Source organism: Crocodylus porosus, unplaced genomic scaffold, assembly GCF_001723895.1.
Source record: "Crocodylus porosus isolate Cpor-Errol unplaced genomic scaffold, CroPor_comp1, whole genome shotgun sequence".
Taxonomy (NCBI): Eukaryota; Metazoa; Chordata; order Crocodylia; family Crocodylidae; genus Crocodylus; species Crocodylus porosus.
Genome location: NW_017728947.1, coordinates 42,376,237 through 42,399,069, shown reverse-complemented (window position 1 = coordinate 42,399,069; position 22,833 = coordinate 42,376,237). Strand labels below are relative to the sequence as shown.

General features: G+C 48.7%; 2 protein-coding genes across 19 annotated transcripts in view; one reads left to right on the top strand and one right to left on the bottom strand.

Moving 5' to 3' along the window:
- Window positions 1-12,181, top strand: part of PHF21A (PHD finger protein 21A) — a 194,675-nt gene extending 182,494 nt beyond the window's left edge. For all 11 annotated transcript variants that reach the window (XM_019551193.1, XM_019551196.1, XM_019551194.1 and 8 more), the window contains one exon: window positions 1,966-12,181. In XM_019551193.1, the coding sequence (XP_019406738.1) occupies window positions 1,966-2,220 (255 nt within the window). In that variant the 3' untranslated portion in view covers window positions 2,221-12,181. The remainder of the gene's footprint in view (window positions 1-1,965) is intronic.
- LARGE2 (LARGE xylosyl- and glucuronyltransferase 2) overlaps window positions 1-22,833 on the bottom strand; it is an 87,443-nt gene that overhangs the window by 25,761 nt on the left and 38,849 nt on the right. For 3 of the 8 annotated variants that reach the window (XM_019551181.1, XM_019551182.1, XM_019551183.1), the window contains 11 exons: window positions 21,698-21,869; window positions 21,421-21,525; window positions 20,537-20,649; window positions 20,062-20,187; window positions 19,705-19,860; window positions 19,245-19,408; window positions 18,179-18,457; window positions 17,401-17,547; window positions 16,992-17,187; window positions 16,632-16,780; window positions 14,500-14,714 (listed from right to left, as the gene is read on the bottom strand). In XM_019551181.1, coding sequence (XP_019406726.1) covers window positions 14,657-14,714; window positions 16,632-16,780; window positions 16,992-17,187; window positions 17,401-17,547; window positions 18,179-18,457; window positions 19,245-19,408; window positions 19,705-19,860; window positions 20,062-20,187; window positions 20,537-20,649; window positions 21,421-21,525; window positions 21,698-21,869 — 1,665 coding nt within the window. In that variant the 3' untranslated portion in view covers window positions 14,500-14,656. Of the gene's footprint in view, window positions 1-12,230; window positions 13,039-13,079; window positions 13,397-14,499; window positions 14,715-15,892; window positions 16,781-16,991; window positions 17,188-17,400; window positions 17,548-18,178; window positions 18,458-19,244; window positions 19,409-19,704; window positions 19,861-20,061; window positions 20,188-20,536; window positions 20,650-21,420; window positions 21,526-21,697; window positions 21,870-22,833 lie in introns of those variants that run through there. The other 5 variants (XM_019551187.1, XM_019551186.1, XM_019551184.1 and 2 more) reach the window with 5 other exon arrangements.

Sequence of the window (22,833 nt, the reverse complement as noted above, 5' to 3'; positions counted from 1 at the left end):
AAGAGCAAGTCTGAACACGAAGTGTGAGCCTGATCCAGCTTCCATTAGAGTCAGTGAGAATTGAGTAAGTTTCTACTTAAACTTTGCTCTTTTCCCTGCTCTTTAGAGCTTTGGGAAGTGTGAAGGACAGGAACTGGGAACTCACTTTGCCATGTTGGATGAGATGTATGTAGTGTGGGCTAGTTTTACATAGTAGATGCATAGTAAACTTTACTAGGAGCAGTTGATAAGCTGGAGGAGCAACCTGTGGAGACTATTGGTCTCATTTTAATTTGAATAGCTAGGCTTCATTGGTGGGACCTATACTGTTGGTGCATGGGACCACCATTCCCAAGATGAAAATGACTGTAGTGTACTCCATTTACTCACAGATTTGGCCTGCAGGTTTTTGGCAAATCCCCAAGATAGTTTCAGTTAGGTAAATGTGTGGTATCTCCATATATAATAATTATATCTTGCCATTCTATCTTGGTTTGTGACAGTAGCTGTAATCTATATATTAGCAGATCTTTGTTTATCACCACAATACACAAATTAGGCCCCTAAGTCATTGCTGCAAATGTGAGCCTCATTTAAAATGGCATGGAATTATCAATGCTAAATTCTTTTCAATAGCAAATGTTTGCAACAATATGTTGCAATGTTCTAATGTTTGGAAAAGTTGATATAGTATACCTTTGCCTCTTCTATTTTCTGGCTAAGGAAAATGTTTAGAAGGTTTGTAAGGTGTCCCATGTCTAAAGTCCTTTTGCTGGTGAGTGCAATAGAATAAATCAAATAAATAATAGGTGGTATATTAAAAGGCTACATGCCTCCTTTTAAAAAAGAAAATTTCATATTGGTGGTAAGTGGCACTGACTAACTGCTCCGGAGGCATGGCATGGTGTGATAACAATGATGTAAATACTCCAAGGATGGGCACACATGTACAGTCACCCAAATTCCTCTTCTCTTGACCAGAGGGACTGTCTGTGGGTGAGGACAATTCATTCTTCATGGATCACTCGTCATCTACTGCCTCACTGAACTGCCAGCAAAGGGCCAATTAGAACCAATTATATAGCTGGGTTTCTATGATGCTGTCATCCATAGTTAGAAACTGAACTGGGAGCAAGAGGGTTTGAAGAGCAGTGGCAGACAAAAGGCTTTAAAACTTTAAGGCGGTTGCAGTTTCTGTGCGAGGACCTGCATGTTATAGACATAACAATATTGCCTTATCCTTTTTCTTTTTGAGAGTTTCAGCCATAGATGTCAGCAGTATTTTGCTCTGGGAACATTAAGCGATTGTGTTCTTTTTAAGCTAACTTGCCTTGACTCTTATCTTTTGATGAGCTATTTGGGTTTCTGAAGTTCATAATGGAAAATGACCACAAAATACAATTTTCAAGTGAAGAGGGGACTGTCCCTTTCTCTTCAAGTCACCTTTTGTATTTATCGGGGGGGAGGAGGGCTAATGTTTCTGCCAAAACAGGCTAAGCTGTGTGCAGAAGCAAAGGCTTATCTCATTAGTGGGACCCACACGCTGTCAGCAAAGTCGGCTCAAACAGGACATCTCCGTTTGCAGAGCCGAGGTAAGGACACTTCAGAAATACAATCTGAAAAGAAAATAACAAAAGCTTGCAGTAGAAGGTATCCCCAGAATCCCCTTCAGAATAAACACAAAAGGATGAAGCCAGTTCTGCTGTTCCCAAAACTACAAGGGAGGTGACACAAATGGGTAGAGTAACTGGTAGTTAGTTGCCTGCAAGCAATTTAATTCCTCTCTTGGTAAATACTAATTCATCTGTGTGCAGCTTTGAGGCTGGTCCTCCTCAAAACTGGGAAAGTGAATTTACAAGTACAGTCCTTTCTTGGGTTGTTATCTGGATTGCGATCCTTTGAATTCCTTTCTTTACCATCTTCAGTTCCACTAGATATCTTTATGCATATAATGGTTGAGCTTCTTGTTGTTCTAATTTGCTGCAGAAATGCATGGAAATGAAGAATACCATCCTTGCAAAACAGAAGGAGATGCACAGCTCCTTGGAGAAGGTAAAACAGCTGATTCGCCTCATCCAGGGCATCGACCTTTCAAAACCCATAAACTCTGAGGTCAATTCAGTAGCCGTCTCCAATGGCATGGACTCCACTAACAATGCTAATGCTGCCACCTCCACCCCAGCCCCCTCCCCTTCCCAGAGCTGCATGGTGAACTGTAACAAGGGCGATGAGACTAAATAACACAGTAAAGTAAGAAGGAGCCAAGGGAGGTGGCGGCGAGGAGGAGGAGCAAAATAACGAAACTCTAGAGAAGCAAAACTGGATTTCTTCTGGAAAGTGCAGAATTCTTTAGTTCTTTGGTTCCAGAGAGAGCGTGAAGATGCTTGTGCCAGGCGGCACCGGAGTTTGCCAATTGATCCTTCTTATTCTGTGTGTACATGCAAAGTTTGGATCATGTTACATGAATAGTGCCAGCTGGGGGTTCTTTGCCAGCACCATGCCAAGTGAAATAATATATTTACTCTCTCTATATTTTACACCAGTGTGTGCCTGCAGCAGCCTCCACAGCCACTATAGGTTTGTTTTATTTTTGTTTGGGGTGAGGAGCAGGGATGAGGGAGGAGAGCAGGTTTCAAATCCTTATTTGCAGAACCGTTTGTTTAGCTAGGGAACAAACAAGTCCAAAGAGCCTGTGGGCTTTTCCTGTTTCTAAACTCTCAGTACTATTAAACCAAAAACCAGAAATATAAATTAATAAATCCCAGTGCCCAGAGGGGACGAGTCTATCAAATAAACAGTATTTACTATTGTTTGGACAGGAGATGTACTAAAGGAATGGGGATGGATTTTTCACTGAGTAACCAGCATGTGTGCCGGCTGGGGATTTACTGTTCTGGCAGCTTCGGGTTAATCCTGTTTCTTCACATAAGACAAATGCAATGCATTGCAGAATTGGTTTGGTTTGGGTCCTCGAGGTGAACCAGAAAGCCTTTGCTGGGTGTGGAAATGAGAAGGCCAAACAGTCAACTTACAGCGTCGGAAAGGGGGTGTCCCAAGGGAAGATGTGCATCTGAGATTTTACTTGAAAATGAGGTTCCAACACTTTTCTATATTTATAAAACAAAAGTATCCTGAACAAAGTAGCACACGACCCAGATGTGTGAACTGAACAGAGAAATGTCCTTTTCTTTCATTTCCTTTCTCTTTCTTTTGGTAACAAGAACTAAATAAGGAATAGAAAAGCTGTTTTTCAGGCTGACAGTCTAATTAAAGAGGTAGATGGGGCCTTGCATGGTATAGATTAGAAGTAATAGTGTCAGTGAGATACAGTGAGTCGTCGTGAGTCCTTGTGTCATCGTTTTGGGCACTGTTTTTTTATGCAAGGGCAAAATCTTTGTATCTGGGGGAAAAAAAAACAACTTTTTTAAATTAAAAAGGAAAATAAAAGATATTGAGGTCTTCCTAGTGTTACTTAAAATAAGATCAAGGTAAGAAACATTGTAAAAATTACAAAAGTGCTATTTGTTTCCTAAACAAGTGATTTCTATTAAAAAGGTGTCAGAACTGGAGAAAATGCTGTGTACTTAGAATTTTTTAACACAGACTTTGCTTATTCTGATGACATTCTGCTTTGTGTTTGTGTTTTAAAATCCAGCGGGACGGGTTTCCATAGACAATCTCATCCATGCCACTGGCTGGACTCTAAGCAGAATCAAATTCTAAAATGCTGGACCTTGCCTCCATCTGGAGGATCTGTGAGGCTTGTCTCTGCCAGTATGGCATCTCCCCATTCTTTTATGTGTTAGTAGCCCAGAGAAAAGCATTGGCAGCACGGTTGTTAAAGCCTTTATGTTTTTGTAATGCATAAATATGGACTGATTAGAGCCTGGGGATGAAAGACAGTGGATTTGTTAGTCCTGAAATCTCCTTTTGTTATATCCTCTTATTTCAGCAGTCTTTGTCTTTCATATTATGGTGCGACTGTGGATAGTGGAACCTGCCTTGTGAGCTCCGTTGTCACAGGGATTGTATCAGTTGAGAGTGCTGATCCTGGCCATTCAGCATGTGTGTCCTGCAGCTACCCAGTTTCACAAATGCATATAGATGTGTTGGGACAAATCCTGTTTCCACTAAAGTCATTGGCAATACCCAGGGGAGCAGGGTTGGGTCTGTAACACATGTGAGTCCGGGCAGAACTCTTTGTGTGGTGGTGAGTGGTGTGAATGCCTAGTGGTTGGGCAGGGCTGCTCTGCTGCTGGTGGTAATGAAATAATAAAGAGCTTTTCATTGATGCAGTTTGCCTGCTCTGTTCAGAGCAAAACAGAGTGAATTCCCCAAACCTATATAGCCTGAGAGTCTCTGCTGCCACATCTCACATATATGCCTTTGTGGGATTCTTGGAGTGGTTTCCTTCACTTCTCTGTCTTTCAAGGACCCTTCCCTCTTTCTCAGTGAAGTGAACATGCACTTTTTTCAGCTCTGAACCCAGGAGTTGATCCTCAGTTCTTACTTATGCTTGTCTATAGGTCTGGGAAGAGGGTGCATTGTGTGCTCTTTTCGGCTTGCCCTGTGATAAAATGGACTTTTATCTTCAGTTGCCTGAATTCTGTTTTGAAGGCAGGTAAGATGCAGATATTGGTTAGCAGGAATAGCTGGAGCAAGAAGGCAGCTATCAAATGCGTTTAAAACTCTCTGTAGGAAATATGCTTTTTGCATGTAACAACACAGTTAACCCATAGAATTAATTCCTACAGGACATCCTTGGAACCAGGAGCTTAGTGAAATTTAAAAAGGATTAAATATTTAGCGAGATAATGAGAGAAAATGTGCTAGAAATAAAAGCAGTCTTGCTTTTGTATCTAGTCCAGCAACCAACTGCCCAGGGTCAGGAAGAAAATTCCCCATGGACAGGTTATTCTGTTATTAGCCACAGTGGTGTTTCTAGCTCCTGCTTCTGAAGCCTCTGGTACTGTTCACTATCAGAGACAGGATTCCAGAGTAAACAGATGCTGGCCTTAGCTGTCTTTACAATTCTCACATTCCCCCCATTCAGTGTTATCTTCTTAGTGCAGTTTGGACTATTTCACTATTTGGGGTCACAAAGCATGTGTAAAAGCTGAGCACTGCTTTGATTTCTTCTATGCCCATTACAGGAAAGGGCTGATGGTGGAATTTGGTGTTGACTTTACTCTCTTCTAAATATAGCAGCACATCACCCAGGATGTGTCAGTGTACCCACTTCCCCTTTTCCAAGGCATCTGTTCATCTCTAGAGTCTAAATATATCCTTTCAACCTGGTTTGGCCTAAATTCCACCTTTTGTTAATGTTTTTTTGTTGAGAAAAGTCCACCAGGCTACAAAAACCTGCTTTTAAATTCTACTCTGACCTTTAAGAAATGATCGTAACTTGAAGCCTTTGATGCTGGTCAAGGGATCTTTTCCCTCTCTGATCCTTTGTTGTATACAGCCTCTCCTACAAACTGCAGCAACATCAGTTAATAGACATGTACCATTCTGAGAGCTGTGCTGACATTGGCAGTGATGCTTCCTACACAGTCATAAGTAAACAAGAGATGTGTCTGCCCGATCAGGAACAATGGGAAGAAAGGGAATTGCTAAATAGGAAAGAAAATGTATTTTCAAACTGCTCAAAAGGGTCCTCTAACAATGGAGAAATTAAAACTGTTTGAGAGTTAGCTTTTAAGCTCAAGCTGGCACTAATATCTACTGCTTTTTCTTCTTGTGCTCAGTACAGACTCAGTATGTGTTGAAATCTCCCTAGTGCTGAATTCCATTTAATCAAGGCTGGGTGGCAAGCTACAGCTCTCAGCACTTAGCACTTTGTACTTCTAAAGCACCGTGCAGGTCTTAACCAGTTCTGGCATCACTGCAGGGAGTGGGCATTGACTTATCTCCATTTTAAGTTACAAGAAAGTGAAGCCACAGAGCAAGCTGGTGTCACACAGGTTCCTGACTCCCAGCCCAACATTCAGGGCTCTAGATACTGCTGCCCCTCTCCATGGTTCAGAAATAGAATAACTCAATTGCAGAAGCAGGCCTTACTTTGCAGTCCCTCCCGATAGCTTGATGATGCAGTTGTCAATGGAAGTGAAATTATAATACCTGGCTAGAATAATTAGTCTTGTGTTTAGTTCTTTAGACTAGAAATGTGCTCAGGGTTATACAAAACACAGGCAGTTCACCAGGCAGTATGTAAAGGGACTATTGCTGGGCAGGATAGACAGCTTGTATGTACTTTTGAATACATTGCAACTAGCTGGCAATTATCACTGGCAGAATAAAACAGTAGTTTGCATGTGAGAAATCCTGGTGAAAAGGATCCTTTTGTTACCTACGAAAGACCGAAAGCTCATTTGTCCATAATTGTAAACGCATTTCTAATGGCAAGGATAAGAATTTGAATCTGCCACCCTAGAAATGAAAGGCTGGTGATTTTACAGGCAGTTCTATCAGTTCTATCAGTTGTGCTATTGATGGTGATTAATGTATCAATTGAAAGTGACAAGGTGTCAGAAAGCGAATTCATTGCCAAGCTGGCTAGAGTTGTGAATGCTAAACATGACTTCTCAACTTCAGATCATCCTCTTCCATGGCCTGTTGCAGATTCAGCCCTGGAGGTGTGGCAGGCAGCCGAAAAAGCCTAGGGTGAATTTCCTTGTCATGCCAGGGAGCAACAGAAACTCGAGGAATATGTAAAATAAATGTGGACATTTTCTTGGAACCCTGAGGCAGTGAGACATCATCAGTGAATTTGCAGTGCAAGTGTTCTCTCCCAGCCAAGCTACGTCCTGCCTCTTTTGCTTTCTCAGCGCTAACTTAATACATTTTTGAAAAGCAAATGCATTTGAAAAAAAATGGAGCATTCCAATGTCAAATCAGAAATTAACTGTTTTTTTCTAGGGGTTGTCCCTGGTCCAGACTTAGCCAGCCTCCAGAGCTTCCAGCCTGGGAAAACTCTATAGCCCACTTTTAGGCCATGGCTTTCCTGAGTGGAGGTTGGGATGTTTTGTTGCACCTGCCAGGAAGCACTTTGTTTGCCAAGTCTATCCACAGTTTCGGTCAGGGCAAGGCAAGGGCTCTGGCTGACATCTGAGTGAACCATAGAAAGGTCTCCTGCAACACCTTTCAGGAACTAGATGAGGGTAGGTTTGGTAAGACTCAACTTACGGCACCTCACCTGGTCTACTAATAAATCAGGCATGCCTGCACTATCAAGAGAGCAGGAAGAGCCACAAGAGCTGTGGATCCAGGGTGATCCTGCACCAGAAAAATTTTCAAACATCCACTTGCCACCTCTTCTCTCCTCTTAGCCCACACAGGCTTGCACAGAACATACCAAACAACCCCCTCAGCAGCCCAGCCTGAGCAGTTCCTGTTCTGTCCTGTTGTTTGTAGAAGATTTTCCAGCAATCGTGACTAGGACGAGTAGCATGTGTGTCATAAAACTGCATCCATCCCATCTTCACTGTCGCTGGTCCTGATGAGAAGAACATCATTTCTATTCTGTTAACCAGCTTTGTAGATCCATGGCAAATTCAATCTGGCTGGGTTGCCACAGAGGACTTACTGCTAAGTTTACTCCCAGCTTCTGATGTAGAGAAGAGAACCAACAGAGGCACCTTTTTCTGGCCAGACAGAAAGGAAGGACATGTTTCATTGTGTACCTGATAGGCACAAGGTCTCTTAAGGACTGCAGCAACAGGGAGGTTGGACCCAATCTCTGCAGCAGCACACTGCCCTGAATCCAGGCTGTTAATAATTTGCACCTAACCCAGGGAAGCTGAAAGAACCATGCAAAATCAGGAAGGAGCAGGGGCTTCAGACTTGATCCCCAAGCTACCGTCCTCCTGCCTGCCCTCCCTAGAGGCTTGTTCCTCCTGAAATACATCTATAAAAGGACAGGATACTTTAGAAATCCTATGCAGTTCTCCCTTCCTTTGCACACCCCATCAGCAGGGATGCGGTGTTTGTTTGTGGGAGAGGAAGCAGGCCCCAAACCCTCCCTATCTCTGTCCCCACCACTCATAGCCCAAGTCATTTCTCCCTGACAAGAGCTGCATTGTTCATTCTCATCATAAAGTTAGGAAGAAGAGCTAACTGTATTCTTGTGCCTTGTACAAATGGCTGGAAGAATTAGTGCAGTGGTGGGTGTGGTATTTATTGGTGAATAAAAATGACAGGCCCCTGTTCCAGATAGTTAAGTTTAGGGTGAACGTATGGCCCCAGAAGTCAGGAATAGGCCTGATTTAGAGTAATTTTTAGTGTCTGTTATCAGTCATGTGAGTAAACTTGTCTGCAAGCTGCCTGAGAGCACCTGCACTGCAAAGATCATCTCATCTGTGAATGAGTCCTGAAGCTGGCCTCCTCCAGAGTTGATCAGGACAGAGTCCACACAACTCCCAAACTGAACAGAAGTTTGTTAGTAAACTTTTGGGAGCAACCTGTTATTCAGTCTGCCAAGGAGTTACGGTGCTTCATTTAGCCAAAACTAGCTTTTAATATTTGGGTGTTTTGCATCTGTATACAAACAGTGAGCACCATGCTCAGCAGACCTTAGGGAACCAGTAGTGCTAAAGGAAACAAGCTCTTTGCCTGTCGGTTTGCATGTCTGCTTGAGGCTGCTGCAGTCTGGATGCCTCACGTGGCAGCTCTGTGCCAAAACCTGTCTTTGAATGACTGTTCAGCTATATTGTTCCCCCCATGTCCTTATGGTGTGGTTTTTTAGGGATGTTTACACTGGGGTAATGTCATTGTTGAAGTTAGGTTGAGGCATAGTTGCTTTACCTAAGGAAGCCTTTTGAAAGGGCTCTTCAGAAGGCTAGCTTGGAGAACAGCATCAAGGGTGGAGCGATTGCTAGTCTCCTTATGACTGCCATCTGGATGGAGCGGCAGCCAGTCAGCACCAGATGTGGGTGGAGTTGCCCGTACCAATTCAGGGTGCAGGGATGGGTGAGAACAGCCTCTTCACTGTTGGCTAGTTCTGCAGTGTCCAATTGTGTCAGAGGTTTCAGAAGTGAAAAAGACACTTGCCTCGGTCCGCTTTGTTAAAAGTAGTAAGGGTCTGACTTCCATTACCAAGTGGACAAGAGGCAGGGAAGGCTGCTTACTGGGCCCAAATGCTAAGCACTGTCAGCCTGTTGCTAGTTGGTAGCATGGTTATCATTTAGAGATTTGCTTTGTTTGTTTTTTTTTAATTATTATTTTTTACAGTGCAGTCGGTGTAAACTCAGCCACTTCTAGACCCTTTGTCCAGCAGCTTTCCAAAGGCTCCCCTTAGCAGTTTTGCTAGAAAAGAAATGAAGAATAAATTGCTGCTCTGAGCCTGAAGAGACTTTAGATCTTCATTTTAGATGAGGTTGGGACTGAGGAATTCCTGAGTTGTGATCCTAGCTCTGATACTGGTCTCTTTGTTATCCTGGGTAAATCTGAGCAAAGTTGTCAAGAGTTACCTTCAATTTGGAGTACCCAGCTTTACAGCAAGGCCCTGGGGTTTTTTATGTTTGTTTGTTTCCTGAAGCACTGAGCACCTACAGTGCCAGTTACAGCCATGGAAGCTGCCAGGACCCACTCTCTACAAGTCAACAATCCAGGTGTTTCAGACTAAGGGACCCAAAGAGCAATGATTCTTTGGAAAAGACCACTACCACCAACACCCCTCCTGCCAGCTTCAGCTCCCCCAAATCTCTTTAAAAAGTCTGACAGTTGTAACCTTTTGAGCTGTGTTTTTTTCATACCTTGGGCACCTAGCACTGTACGTGCTAAGAAAGTAAGCACGTTGGCAGTCAGAGCTGAACAGAGCAGAAGGCTGCATGTTACCACTTGCTAGTCTGTAATTTCTAAACATAGTTTCACATGGTTCCTCATTTTAATTATTGTTGGCATAAAAATAGCACCTGACTAAGGCTGCGAGTAGTGTCTCACATCAGCTCTTCCCTTTGAAAATATGCTTTGCCTCTGAGTCATTCCCACTTTCTTATGCGACAGGCAGCCAGGGCCCCTTAGGGAGATTTTACTACCAAGCATCTCCTCAGATAAGAGCCAAGCTTCCCAGTCTGAACACGCTAGTTCCACCCAGCTGGAGATTCCTCCTCCGCTCCACAGTGGCTTCATTGACCAAAAAAAGTGTGCATGTTTATTCAAGATAACTCCTGGGTCTTAGCCACCTACTGTAATGTCCTGGTGGAGGCAAAGCAGTGTAACTGCTCAGTGAGGTCGACTAGGCAAGATCCTGTATGGGTGTGCATGCGTGACCTGCCTCACTGCCTACTTACAGTCAGATAACAAATGTACAGTCCTTACCTTGCTGTAGCAAAACCTGTCTTGTGTGTCAGTGAAGACAAAGCCTGGGGGCCAAGAGGAAGGAATAACTGGCAAGAGCTGTACTTGCATGGTAGCAGGGGATGGAATCCTGTAGGAGAGAGCTAGGCAGTGCCAGGCAGCACATTATGAGTTTTGAAGTAGTACTATGTCTTGTAGGGGCTTACTAGCTGTCATCTTTAAACTCTTCCCTTTACCAAAGGCTTTGGTTAGTAAGGTTGAGGGAGAAACTCAAAGCAGTCTTTGATCTCTGTTTCACATGCCAATAAAATGTAAGATTAGTGCCAATTCTGTCTTGCTAGACTTGTGGGTGCAGACACCAGTCCCCCAGGTGCTGTGCTGTGCTGTGCTGACACCCACACAAGAGTTACCACACAACTGCAGAATGGAAATCGAGTCCTGGGTCATAGCTGAGCTAACAAGCTATGACTAAAGACTGTACCCTGCCCTGATCCTCTGGCTCCTCTAAATTCTTTTAAATGCATTTAACACTGATTCCCATCTCCTGTGGCTTTGGTCCCCTGCCTTCATTGGCTGTACCTGTGAACTGCCTGGGATCCAGTTCCAGGTAACTGGAGAACAGGGAAAGGCTTTGTGAACTGGGTTCTAGATAAGACACAAGAAAGTGGCATTCTTGATGGATCATTGGCTTCTGTTAAAAAAAAACAAAAAAAAACAAAGCAGTGGCTCCATCAATCTGTAAACCTGTGGCAGGACAGAGGTGTTCTCGTGACTAGCTCCTTCAGGGGAAATGCGTGCGAGTGTGAAGTAGCAGTAGCAGCTTGTCTCCCTAGTACAGGCAGTGGGTCTGGTACTTGGGGGCACCTGTAGGTGAGGTGGCAGGTTTTGTCTTTAGTTTAATAGTTTTCCACGGCCATTTGTGCTGTACTCATTCATGCACAGGAACAAAGAACTGAACATGGCAATAGCATCTACTGTCTCCCCATCTCTTTTTCCTTTGACATTCGTGCCAGACCAACCCAGTGTCTCTTGTGCTGCCTCCGTTTCCTGAGAATCTCATATCATTGCAGGCCTTGGTGTAAAATACCCTTTCTGAATGGTACCACTTTGTTTTCACAGACTCGCGTGATGCGGATACTGACTCGTGAGCTGGTTTGGATTTTTTAAATATCTCTATTTTTTTTAGCCTGATGCTCATAGTGACCTGCAGTCTCTTTGCTGCCTTCTCTCTGTAGCCTTCAAGTCCCTTGTGGTTTCAGTTTTGGTACAACTGTGTTTAGATTTTAGCAAATTAAAGTTGGGGAGGGAGGGGATACAGAGCATCTGATCAATTTGTATTTATTTATTTTAACATTTTACTAAATAAAACACAATGAAATCTCTTGGCTCTTTAGCTGTGTTTGGCAGGGGGGCAGCAGCTTTTCCCGTCACCCGCATGGGGCAGCAGGACCAGAGAGGACCATTATGCGCACAGGGCATTTAAAGGACAGTTCTCGAGTATGTGATGCACAGGAATCAGCACAGAGGAGCGGGGAGCTCAGGAGCTTCCCTGCTACAAGAAGGAGAAATCTGTCAGCCCCAGGCCAAAGCTGACTGTGCAGCTCTGTCAGACAGCTCTGCATTACAAACGGCGACATCTCATTTCAGCTTGCAGCAACTCCCTGTTCTAGACCACAACTGGGATTCGGTTCAGAAAGCCAGTGGGAACAGCGGCAGTGGCTCTCGTGACTGATGCTGCTCAGGTGTTCAACTCACTGCTCAAACACTGGTTCTGTCATTACGATGCTATCCAGCAGAAGTTGCCCATGAGAGCTGGACTGGACCTGATTTTATTCCATCGTGGAGGCTTTCAGTCTTTTCAGAGTGCAAGCCACCTCTTATAGAGGTGGCTTGTGTGACAAAATAGACCTTGTACCAATTCCCACAACAAGAAAAATACTGTTGTAGCACGGTTAAGGCACACCAATTTCTATACCCACTGGCACACAAGGCAGTGGTGCAGCCAGTATCGTGTCTAGCTATCCAGAGCAAGGCTCAGATGCAGACCTCTGAAACATCAGGATAAGCTGCCCTGCTTTCACTGGTACAGGAACAAAGTCACACTGGTAGCCAACCCTATGATCCTAGCAAAAATCCTTAGTAGGAACCTAGCCTAAAGCAAAGCTTTTGCATTTAGGTTAGGCATGGCTAATGCATCAGTGTAGCTAGCTACGCTTGAACTCACTTTTTTCCTAGCGCACAAGCAGGGCCTTGGCTTTAGCTTGACATTTGCTGGTGGTGCTCCAGGATAGGTAGGATCTAGTTTTAATACACACATGGCTCAGGGTAGGTGGCTTGTCCTAGCACTGCTTTTGGGGGAAGAAGCTAGGAGGAAATAAATCTCTGTGATGATTGTACAGCAGATTTTGTAAGCCTGGAAACATTCTCAAACTGCACTTCTGCTCTTGCCCACCTCCCCAATAGACCCTTCCTACCTCACTTTGCTCCTTCTTGGTGCAAGAACTATTACCCATTGGAACTAAACAGTTCTGAATGCCTGTTAGCTTCATCAAGCCAATGTAGCACAGTGCAGGGGGCTGGATTCCATTCCAGCTTGTACATTGCTGACTGACCTGGCTGGGAGGTGCTGACTCTTGCTGTCCATGTGTTTACCCAGATGTAGAGAACCCCAGATGTGACGCTGTAGAATTTGACATGTAGTAATGACCTGAGATGCAAAAAGCTCAGCTCGACGTTTGGGGCCCAGGGGACTTTGCAACACCAGAAGAAAAAAAATGGCCATCTCTATCGCTTGTATGCAGCACATTTGCCAGCAGAGGCTTCCAGTGCAAGCCAGGAATGCCATGTGGGCAGAGCTGTACCTTCACCTGGAGACTAGCAAAGGCAATGAGGGTTGAGGCTCCACGTTTGCTTAGGGGGAAAAGTTCACAGTCCTGTTTATGGGGTTGGCATGATATCTTCTTCCTGTTACCACACCTTCTTCCTATTCCCCACTCTGCTCAGCACTAGCCATGAAGGGAGAGGGTTTTGAAACAGGTGTGTGGGTGGTGATGGGAGCTCCTCCCCAGTGAAGTACTAGGAACATAGGACTAGACCCTGGGCCACTGTGTCTTCTCCCCTGCATTCAGAGACAACCATTTACTATGTCAAGCTATCACACAGGTCAAAACCAGGAGCACCCTCCAACAAGCTAGCAATAAAAGCAGAGGAGACAAGGGTGTTGCTATAGCCCTGCCATTGAAAGGACAGCATTATAGTAGAGTAATATCTGCTCAGAGGATGGGGGTGCAGGGAAAGCCCCCCCTCCTTGGCAATCAGACCTAAAGGGCGGGGGGGGGGGGAAACGGGACTCCTTCCTGACTCCAGATTTGGCTGTTAGTCTGACCCTGAGCAAAAGAGAGAGACCCTCTAGCCAGGAACTTCTGAGTTTTCTAACTACAGGCAAGTGCACTAGCATGTTCCAGCCAAAACCCCATGAATTTAGCTGTGGCCTGAGCTTAGTGCATCAGAGAAAGGCAACCCCCCCCCCCAAAAAAAAAAAAAAAAAAAAAAAAAATCAGTACCATTCATAGCAGGGGACAACCTGCAAGCCCCCAAAGCATGGGGATTTCCAGGGATACACTAACCACACTGCAAGAAAGTTAGCTCTGAAGCCCGTGCTGGGGATTGCTTTTACCTGATTCCATGCATCTCACCCACTGGTTGCTGAGCCAAGAACTCCCTGTCCCAGCAAACCAACCTTTCATAAACACATCTATTGAGTTCACTCTTACAGCAGATCAAAGTTCTTAGTTCAGACCATTCCCAAACTTCACCCCACTGGAAATGTTTTTCTCCGTTTCCAATTCAAATGTTCATATCCAGTTTGTTGTCATAAGCTTCTGTGCTGGATTTTTTTTCGCTTAAAAAGTTTCTCTCTTGCCCTCATATTCACCCAATGAATGGGTCTGTAAAGTGCCATCATGTTTCCCCACAGTCTTTGTTTTGTTAAACTAAAATCCAAGGGCTTTACATCTTCCTTCAGAAGGTATCCCTACCCTTTCCCAGCACTGGAAGAGCCACACTCCTCACATCTTGTGACACAGCACCTGCTTCTCACCCCATGCCCTCTTCTGATAAAACAGTGCCCTGTAGGAGTGTTGCAGCCTGCCCGCCCCCTCCTGCCCTGCCTGCCAACCGTGACACAGAACAAGACCAAATGACCACACAGCTTCCCCAAAGCTTTGAAAAAGGATAAAAAAGCTTTAATTAAAAACCCTGCAAGAAATGCTCATGTCCTTCCAAACAAAGCAGAGTGATGGCTTCCCCTCTCAGTGCCTGCCCTGCTGTGGACAGAGGGTTTTGCACACAGCGCAGGCTTATGGGTATCAGATTAATGCTAGGAAGTGAACAGCAGCGTTCCAGCAGCAACAGGCCTGAAGATACTCCAGGACCATCAGCAAAATCAACAAGGAAGAAACAAACCCGTGGACCCCCTGATCCTTTACACCACAGGAAGAATCACCTTAAATAATTTAAATAATGAGGAAAGCAAGGGTGTCTCGTGTGCTCCAGTGTGTGATGGCTGTGGAACGGTGCCTGGCTGAAACTGCTCCCTGCGCAGGGTCCAGCCATGGTGCCTAGCTACTGTGGTCTGGTGTCAACCACCTCCTTGATTGTCAATGACAATGTCAGTGTTAGTGAGATTCAGGCTCCTGCCTCCTGAGCTGTGGAATGACCCCAGGAGGTTCCTCCAGACAGGATCACTTGCTCCCGTGCTTCAGCCCTGCCTGGCTCAATCACAGCAGTGACCAGGACCTCGCAGTTAGACAGGAACAGTCTGTGGGCCTCAGTAACTGACTCAAACCTACACCATTAGGTCTCACTAGCCCCTCCCCAGCCAGGAAAACCTGGGGGAAATGCAGCAGTTTGCCAGTACAAGGAGGATGGCTGTGTCTTGCGGGGGTGCAGGCTGTCCAGTGGCAGCATCTCCTTTGGGAACTTGAACAGAGATTAGACTTTATATAAAATAAAGGGCCAGACCTGAGGCCTCTGGATACAGCAGACGTGCGTATTTTGCACACTGAGCTCTTTTGTAGAGAGGCAGACACAGCCCTGAACTTGTGCACAATGCCTCACCTCCCAGACAGTGACACACGCATCTGGGCCACAGCAAGATGGGAAAAGAGCCAGCGCTGTACTGCTGTAGGCAAGGTAACAGTGCTAATATCAAGCTGAGGTCCCCTGGCAAGTCCTAGCTGAAGCTGCACCTGGAGATACAGCCTCGGTTGTAGGAGCTCACTGGGGTGGAAGGGGGAATGAAGCTGCTGGACCCAGCCCTGTTCAGCCACCATGTAAGCATGGCTGTGTCTGCCTCTTCATGTTAAGTGGAGGGCTGATCCTGTCTTAAGCAGGGGTTTGAGCTAGACAACCTCCCTTCTAGCTCTGTGTTTTTATGATTCTAAGCAGGGCACATCCTTAAGGCAGAAGCCCATAGTCACAGCTAGTGACCAGCCTAGCTGGGAGTTATGTGCTTCCAGCTGTGGTACAAGGCAAGAGGTTGCAGTCCCCAACCCTACTTGCCAGACAGCCTGCTCCAAGATGCGTCTCCACAACTCAGGCAGACTGTCATCTGTTCCTGTACATTTAGGCCATCTTCCGGGTGGAGGCAGGGAATGGGATGAGGTGCCAGCTCCCTCTCCACACACCTCCACTGTGGAAGGGGCTTGGAGTTGTGCATGCAGGAGATGGAGAAATGAAAGAAATGACCTGCAGTGATGCTAGCTCTGGCAGGGCTTCCTGCACAGGGGCTGGAGCAGGCAGGGCCCCAGGGGTATAGTGAGGTGGGGGCATAGTTGAAAGCAAAGGAACTTTTTGGCTGAATGTCAGGGAATGTGCAAGAAGGAGACTTCCCACCCCACTGTCTTCTACAGAGACACTCGAAACCCCCTTCTGGCCAAAGCCTCGGACACTGCACTACAGGGACCATGCCAGCCCCTCCCTGACTAGAGAAACCACCCAGAGCCTCCCCTTTCTGCTCAGTGACATTAACCTGATTTTGGATTCCTATTCTTGCTCCTCTGAGCCAATGCTCAGCCCTGAGACACCCACCCTTGGCCATGGGAAGCAGTGGTAACCAGCGGGCCCTCTCAATAATGCCAAACCCTGGGCTGCAGCTCAATGGCCCTCTCCCCCTCTAGCTGGAGGGAGATTGTGCTGCAGGTTTGATGCCTGCAGGGAGAGCTCCTAAACTGAGCCAGGTCAGGAGAGATCCCCTTCCCTCTCTCACGTGCAACCGATGCCCTGCATACGCTGGCCCTCCGAGTCACAGGCTCCTCTCAGCCGTGAGGTACTTCAGTGCGGCTGCACCGTACCTACGCGACAGGTCCTGGTGGAACTCCTCCCGCAGTGTCTGCAGGCAGCCCCGGTACCCAGCACTGAGGCGGAACTTGGAGATGTCAAAGCTGGGAGCATGAGGCATGTGGATCATGAAGGCATTGGGCAGGACCAGCAGCTCGTACTCCTAGGGAGAGCACAGGGCATCAGGGAGCAGAAAGCACAGCCCACCCCAGAGCATCAGTCCCCAAACATCTGCTCACGGGCAGCAGTGCTTAGGCAGAAAGGCACCTTGTGCTGAGAACAACCCAAACCCACCTGCCCAAGGGCCCTTCCTGCAGTGCAGGGCAGAGGCTGAGCCCCCGCACCCTTGCCTAGGCTGGTGGCTCCTCACTCACCTGGGCATCAAGCTCCATGATGTGGGACACCTTGTTCCAGCCGAAGCCCACGAACCTCTGGTCATACTGGGGACAGTCGCGCCTCACTACAACATAAGGCTCAAAGTCCGGCTGCCACTCCACGCGGTACGGCACTGTGGCTGTCCGCCACTTGGCATAGTCAGTTGGGGCATGGCCCTTGGGCCACACGTGGTACCTTCAAAGAGAAATGCATGAGGCACCAGGTCTCAGCTTCCGGGGGCACCCAGAGCCCACAGGCACAAGGCTGTTTTTCTCACTATGCTCCAGGAAGCAGGGATAGAGACTGAAGCAGACACAGAGGATGGGAGTGGAGAAGGGAGACACCATGAATTTGCTTCTGCCAGAGTGTGCGCCCTGCTGCATGGAGGACAGCAGCTCTACCACCTACCTGAAAGTGTAGAGGGAGCCCATGTCCAGCATGGAAAGCAGCTCCGCTTTGGATTTGGGGAAGGTCAGGCGATAGTGCAGAGTCTCAAATGCTGGCACAATGAGCGCCAACTTCCTCTGAGGCAGTGCCAGCTGCTGAATGGAACTCCTAGAGCAGGGAGAAAGGGAGCATTAGGCTTCGCCAGCATGGCATGGAACGAGTAGTTGGTAAATATGTACCTCTGTACTGGCCGTGCAATAGGGGCTGGGAGCCCCAGGTGGAGCCATGTTTGTTGGTTGACTGGCCCCCTTGGCTGGTTCTGGAAGGGTGTCAACAGGCTTGAGAATCCTGTCCTTCCTTGGTGAGAGACTGGTAGTGGGAGACCTTCAGTATCTGCCGTGCAGGGCCAGAAGGGACATGGCACGCTTCTCCCATCTGTGGCAGCCCTTTCCCCCACCCAGGGGACCCACTGGAAGATGGAAAAGAAGCTTCCTGGTAGTGAAAGCCCCATGCTGGGGAACCACATCCTGTGGGAAAAGCTGGGAGCCCCACTGTTTAATACGCAGACAGCTTGGACAGAGCTTGGAGGAAAGTGAGGATGGGGGAGCTGGAAGAGCAAGAGATGCCATTATAGGTCAGACCACATGTCTCTCTAGCTCAATATCCTCTCTCTCAGTGTCATGGAGCAGACGCTACAGGACCAAGAGTGCTTAGGCCGATCTGTCCCCTGCCCCTCTTCTCTTATAGCTTACAGCACACAGAGTCCTAGAGGGTCCTAGCCAGGTAGTTGCAGCTGCACCTGAGGTAATCGTAGAGGCTGTACGTAGGCAGGAAGTCGATGTCAGTCAGGAAAACGTAGGGTGTCTGCGCATTGGTCAGCGCCACGTTCCGCAGCAGGTTGATGGGGTAGAACTGCCCTTCCTTGTACACAATGTGGTAGGCGATGTTCCTGCGGCTACTCAGCACCTCCGAGGCCTGGGCGTAGCGCAGGAACTGCTGGGCCTCCGCGTCTGACATGTACAGCGCCAGGCTGATGGGTCCTGCCCAGTGTTTGCAGATGGCCTCCAGCATCTGTAACCTACAAGCCAAAGGGCATGGCATGAGGTGAGCCCCACCAGAGCTGGCCATGTGGGGGAGAATCACTAGGCCACCAAGCATGCAGGAATAAGGAGAGGTGGACAGTAGTGGCTGCAGCCAGGCTGGGCGCAGCTAGGAGTGAGCAAGCCTCCAGATCAGATCTGCCACAACCCATCTACTGTCCACTATTCCCCTGCCCCTAGGGCAAACTGCCTTGCAGTCTGATGACCAGGCCCTGCATACACCACGACCAACCAAACCTGAAAGCCATCGCAACTCCCCTAGATCCTCCTACTGGCAGTGGCAGTGATGGGGTTGGTGTGGCAGCTCCCAGCACAGTAAACAGTGGACAGTTTAACTGAATCAGATACGAAAAATAACTCATCCCATAAGGATGAACTGAGGCAGAGATTGCAGAATTAGATCTCCCAGGTTTGCATCTACAAGGTTTTCCTTGCGGTGAAGGGCTAGAAGCATTGTTCTCAGTGAGAGCTCAGGTTCTAGGTGTGATTTCGTGGTTGGGGCAATGTGAGTCACACAATCACACACATTCCATTTAACGTAATTTTTCCAAGTAAACCCCAGTCCCTCAAGGCCCCCCAGATGGAGACAGTGTTTTTCCTGGCACAAAGCTGGTTTGACTGCTGTGGCACTGCCTCTGGTTGGGTACAGGGCTAGTTAACCCTGCTCACAGAGCCCTGAAGATCTCCCTGGCAGCAGAAGGCAATCCAGAGGGGGCAGGATGATGAGACTCTCCCCACTCCCTCCTCTCAGGTCCTGCCACACACCTGTCCATGGAGAGTTGGGCAACCAGGGTGACATCAGCTGGGTCAGACAAGGCCATGAACTCATACTGCAGGAAGAAGAGGTGAATGCGGTGCTGTGTGAGGTGCTGCCGGCGGAAATCATAGCAGGGGTCATCCTCATCCAGGTCCTCCAGCGCCCGCTGCAGCTAGAATGCACCTATTGGTGAGGTGGGGTAGGGGCCAGGCTGCAGCTAACTCAACCAGGGCACACACTTCAGCCAGAATGTGTTGGAGGGCACAACTAGTCTGCACATAGCCAACATGCCTGGCCCTGAGAGACCCACCTTGCAAAGCCCCAGGGGATGGCATGGATAGCCTACTTGGGAGCCAGTCGGTGCCTCATGGTTCACTGCCCACTCCCATGTGTCCAGGGTGAGTGAGGAAAGGCACAAGGGGTTAGGGTGGGCAGGTGGGGAGTGCTGGTGTCCCAGCAGGCTCTCACCTGGTCACCGGGCAGGCTGGGTGGGCTGGCACAGCCAAAAAGCTCCCTGCGCAGCAGATTCCCATCGTACTCCAGGAACGTCAGGTAGAGGTTTCGGAAGAACTCCACGTGCTTGTTCTTCACACGCAACTTCTTAGGTGAGTTCCAGTGGATCACCTGGGAAGCGACAGCTTAAGGTGTGAGGCCAAGGGTCCACCAAGCTCTCGCATTCCCCCATCCCGCTCTGGGATGTGTATTTCACTGCAGCACCCAAACACTCCATCCCCCAAGTCCAAGGGGCAGCTGGCCAGGAGATCCAAGTGCCCTCAGCAAGGGAAATCTGAGGGCCCAGCTGCAGTCATGACCAGAAAAACCCACCTTAAGATCAGAGACCTCTGTGTAGCACTGCTCGGAGCGGGTGTGGTCTGACAGCTGCACGTTCCAGAAGCAGGGGAGCTGGTACACCAGCACGGGGTTCTGCTTGATCACTGCATTAAAGATGTCCTGGAAGAGGGACAGCAGGACAGTGAGCCCACACTTCCTGAGAGTCTGCAGGCTGGGAAGCAGAGGAGGGGACCAGAAGGCTTGGACTTGGGGGGGGTCCCTGTCCTAAGGCCACCCACAGTTGGATACATTGACCAACCCCTCCCTCCCAGAGGACTGTGGATTAAGAGACACAGCAACCAGCAGGCGGGGCAGGAGCCCGCAGGTCTCTGGCATGGATCCCAGTGTGCAAGCTCAACACCAGGGCTGTCTGCAAGGTCTGTAGCAATGTCCCATGGCCCCAGAGATCCCTCTGTCTCCTGGAGTCGGCTTGCGCTGGGGCAGAGCTGGGAGCAGGACTGGCACGTACCTGATCTGCCAGCGAGGTAGAGAACATGCTCATGAGCTCCCGCTCCGCTGTCAGCCGCCACATCTGCTCCCAGCCAATCCGTCGCAGGCGCTCCAGGAGCAAAAGGATCACCCCTGGGGAGGAAGGGAAGAGCATAAGGTCGCAGAACACCCCTCGCAAGGCAGCACCAGCCCACGGCCTGCATCTGGTGCTATGGACCCAGCTTAGCCCACTCAGTAGTAACTAGAGCACACTGGGTCACCCAGGTGCACATTGTGGGAGCCCAGCTCTGCCATACAGAGCTTAGCCTCATCCCAAACAGGATTCTCAAGTGGGTGCAGAGTGGAAGGTGCACTCGCACCATAAAGGCAGGCTGAGCCATCTCTGCAAACCATAACCGTGAGCCGTGGCAGGAGCACAGAGGAGTGGATGCTATGGGCCACCTTCCCCTCCAGCCTGAGCTCCAGTTCAGGTTGGAGCAACCCACTAAGTGAACTGAGCTCCTGGGACCAGCTATTCCCATTCCTAGACCAAAGACTAGGCGCCGTGTGTCAGGGAAGCCCCAGGTGTGGCTGCCAGCAGAATGAAAGGGCCCTGCAGAGCTGTGCAGAGTTCCTCATGGCTGAAGTCACCTAGCATTGGATCCCAGTGGAGTCTGATCTCCCCGTTGGCTCCCTGTCCTCTAGTCTATCCCCATGCCACACCAGAAATGACTCAAAGGTGCCATCACCCTGCAGTAGGATAGTGGCCATTGCTCCTTCCCAGTAAAGCCCAAAGTGCTGGGCAGGGGCAGGCTCCTCACCCTGCTGCCCCCTGTTCATACCACAGCTTTGAGTAGTGTATCTGGTTTGTGCAAGGCCAGGCACATGCAATTAACCCTGCCCCTACGGATGCTCCACGCTCACCTGTGTTGAAGCCGCGTCCCAGCGCTGGCCATGGCCTGTGGTTCTTCCACAGGTTCCCTAGATACCAGTCACTCTGGTTCTCCACCAACCCAATCACCTGCTTCTCTGCAAGAGAGGAAGACACATGCAGGCAACCCACCTCACCAGAGGGTCACATGTCCCAAGCAGGCCTACAGGTGAAGCTTAGGGGAAGCAGAGCAACAGAGCTGGCTCTTCTCCCAGGACTGCAGCCACTCAACCCAGGTCCCAGAGCCCCATTACCAGAGCTCCCCCTTACCAGAGAACTTCCCAAAGACGGCCCACAGCTCAGCAATGTCAGTGGCGAAGGTAATGTCTGTGTCCAGCACGATGACCTTGGTGAGGTTGGGGGGCAGTGCTTTGGTGAGTGTCAGCTTCATCAGCCCATAAATCCCTGAGTAGTGCTTGTTGGGGATCCAGGACACCTCCGGCTATAGTAGGAACAGAGGTGGGGTTGGCTGTCAGGGCTGCGGCAGCCATTCCTGAACCCTCCTGGGACAAAACCATGAGCCAGATATTTAACAACCCTCCTAGAAATAGAGGGGGAAGCATTTGGGGTGCCCCCTGCCTGAAAAAGATCCCCTGTGCACCACTAACTGAACTCCACAGCTGCCAGGGCCTACAGAGGGGCACAGCCAAGTCCCAGAGCCTAGCAAGGCAATGTGACTGCCCTCCCAGCCAGTACTGTCCCTGTGCTGGGTACCAAGCTCTCAGGAGTCATAGCATGCTGAGGTTTTCTTTGGCTATAGTACAGCTCCCTTGCTGTCCAGGCATATATTTGCCAGTGCCAATCCCACAGCATGCACCATGCATTGCAGCTGCCACTAGGCGGCACACAGACCTCAGGTTCATTCTTCATTTCCCTTTTCAACTAGGAGCCGGAAAGCGTTTCTCAATCCATGGGGTCATGACCCAAAAGCGGGACACAAAAAAGGGTCATGAACAAACTTTAAAAATGGGGGCTGGAGACAGTGGGTTGGGAGTGAGGGGCTCCGGGTCAGGACTGGCCATTGATGTTTACAAATGGACCCTGGTACAAAAAAGGTTGGGAACCATTGCCCTAATGGGTCTGCCCACCCTGAGGGATGGTGGGCAGCAAAGGTGGAAGAGGCCTGTGAGCATTCAGCCACTCCCACGGGGCCTGTGTAGGATTGGCCCCACAGCACAGCTCTGTGACAGGCAGCATTCAGTGCATAGGGCACTGGCTCCCTGCCCTGGGAGACCTGCCCCACAGTTATGTGTCAGGCTGTCTCTGAAGGTTCAGCCAAAATGCCCTTCTGCTGTGCCCCGCACCCTCTGAGCCAGTCTGACTAACCCCTGCACCCTTGTGGGGCTCACAGCCCAGGCCCCTGCAGATATTAGCCTCCTGCCTCCCTCCTCCTCACTGCCAGCCAT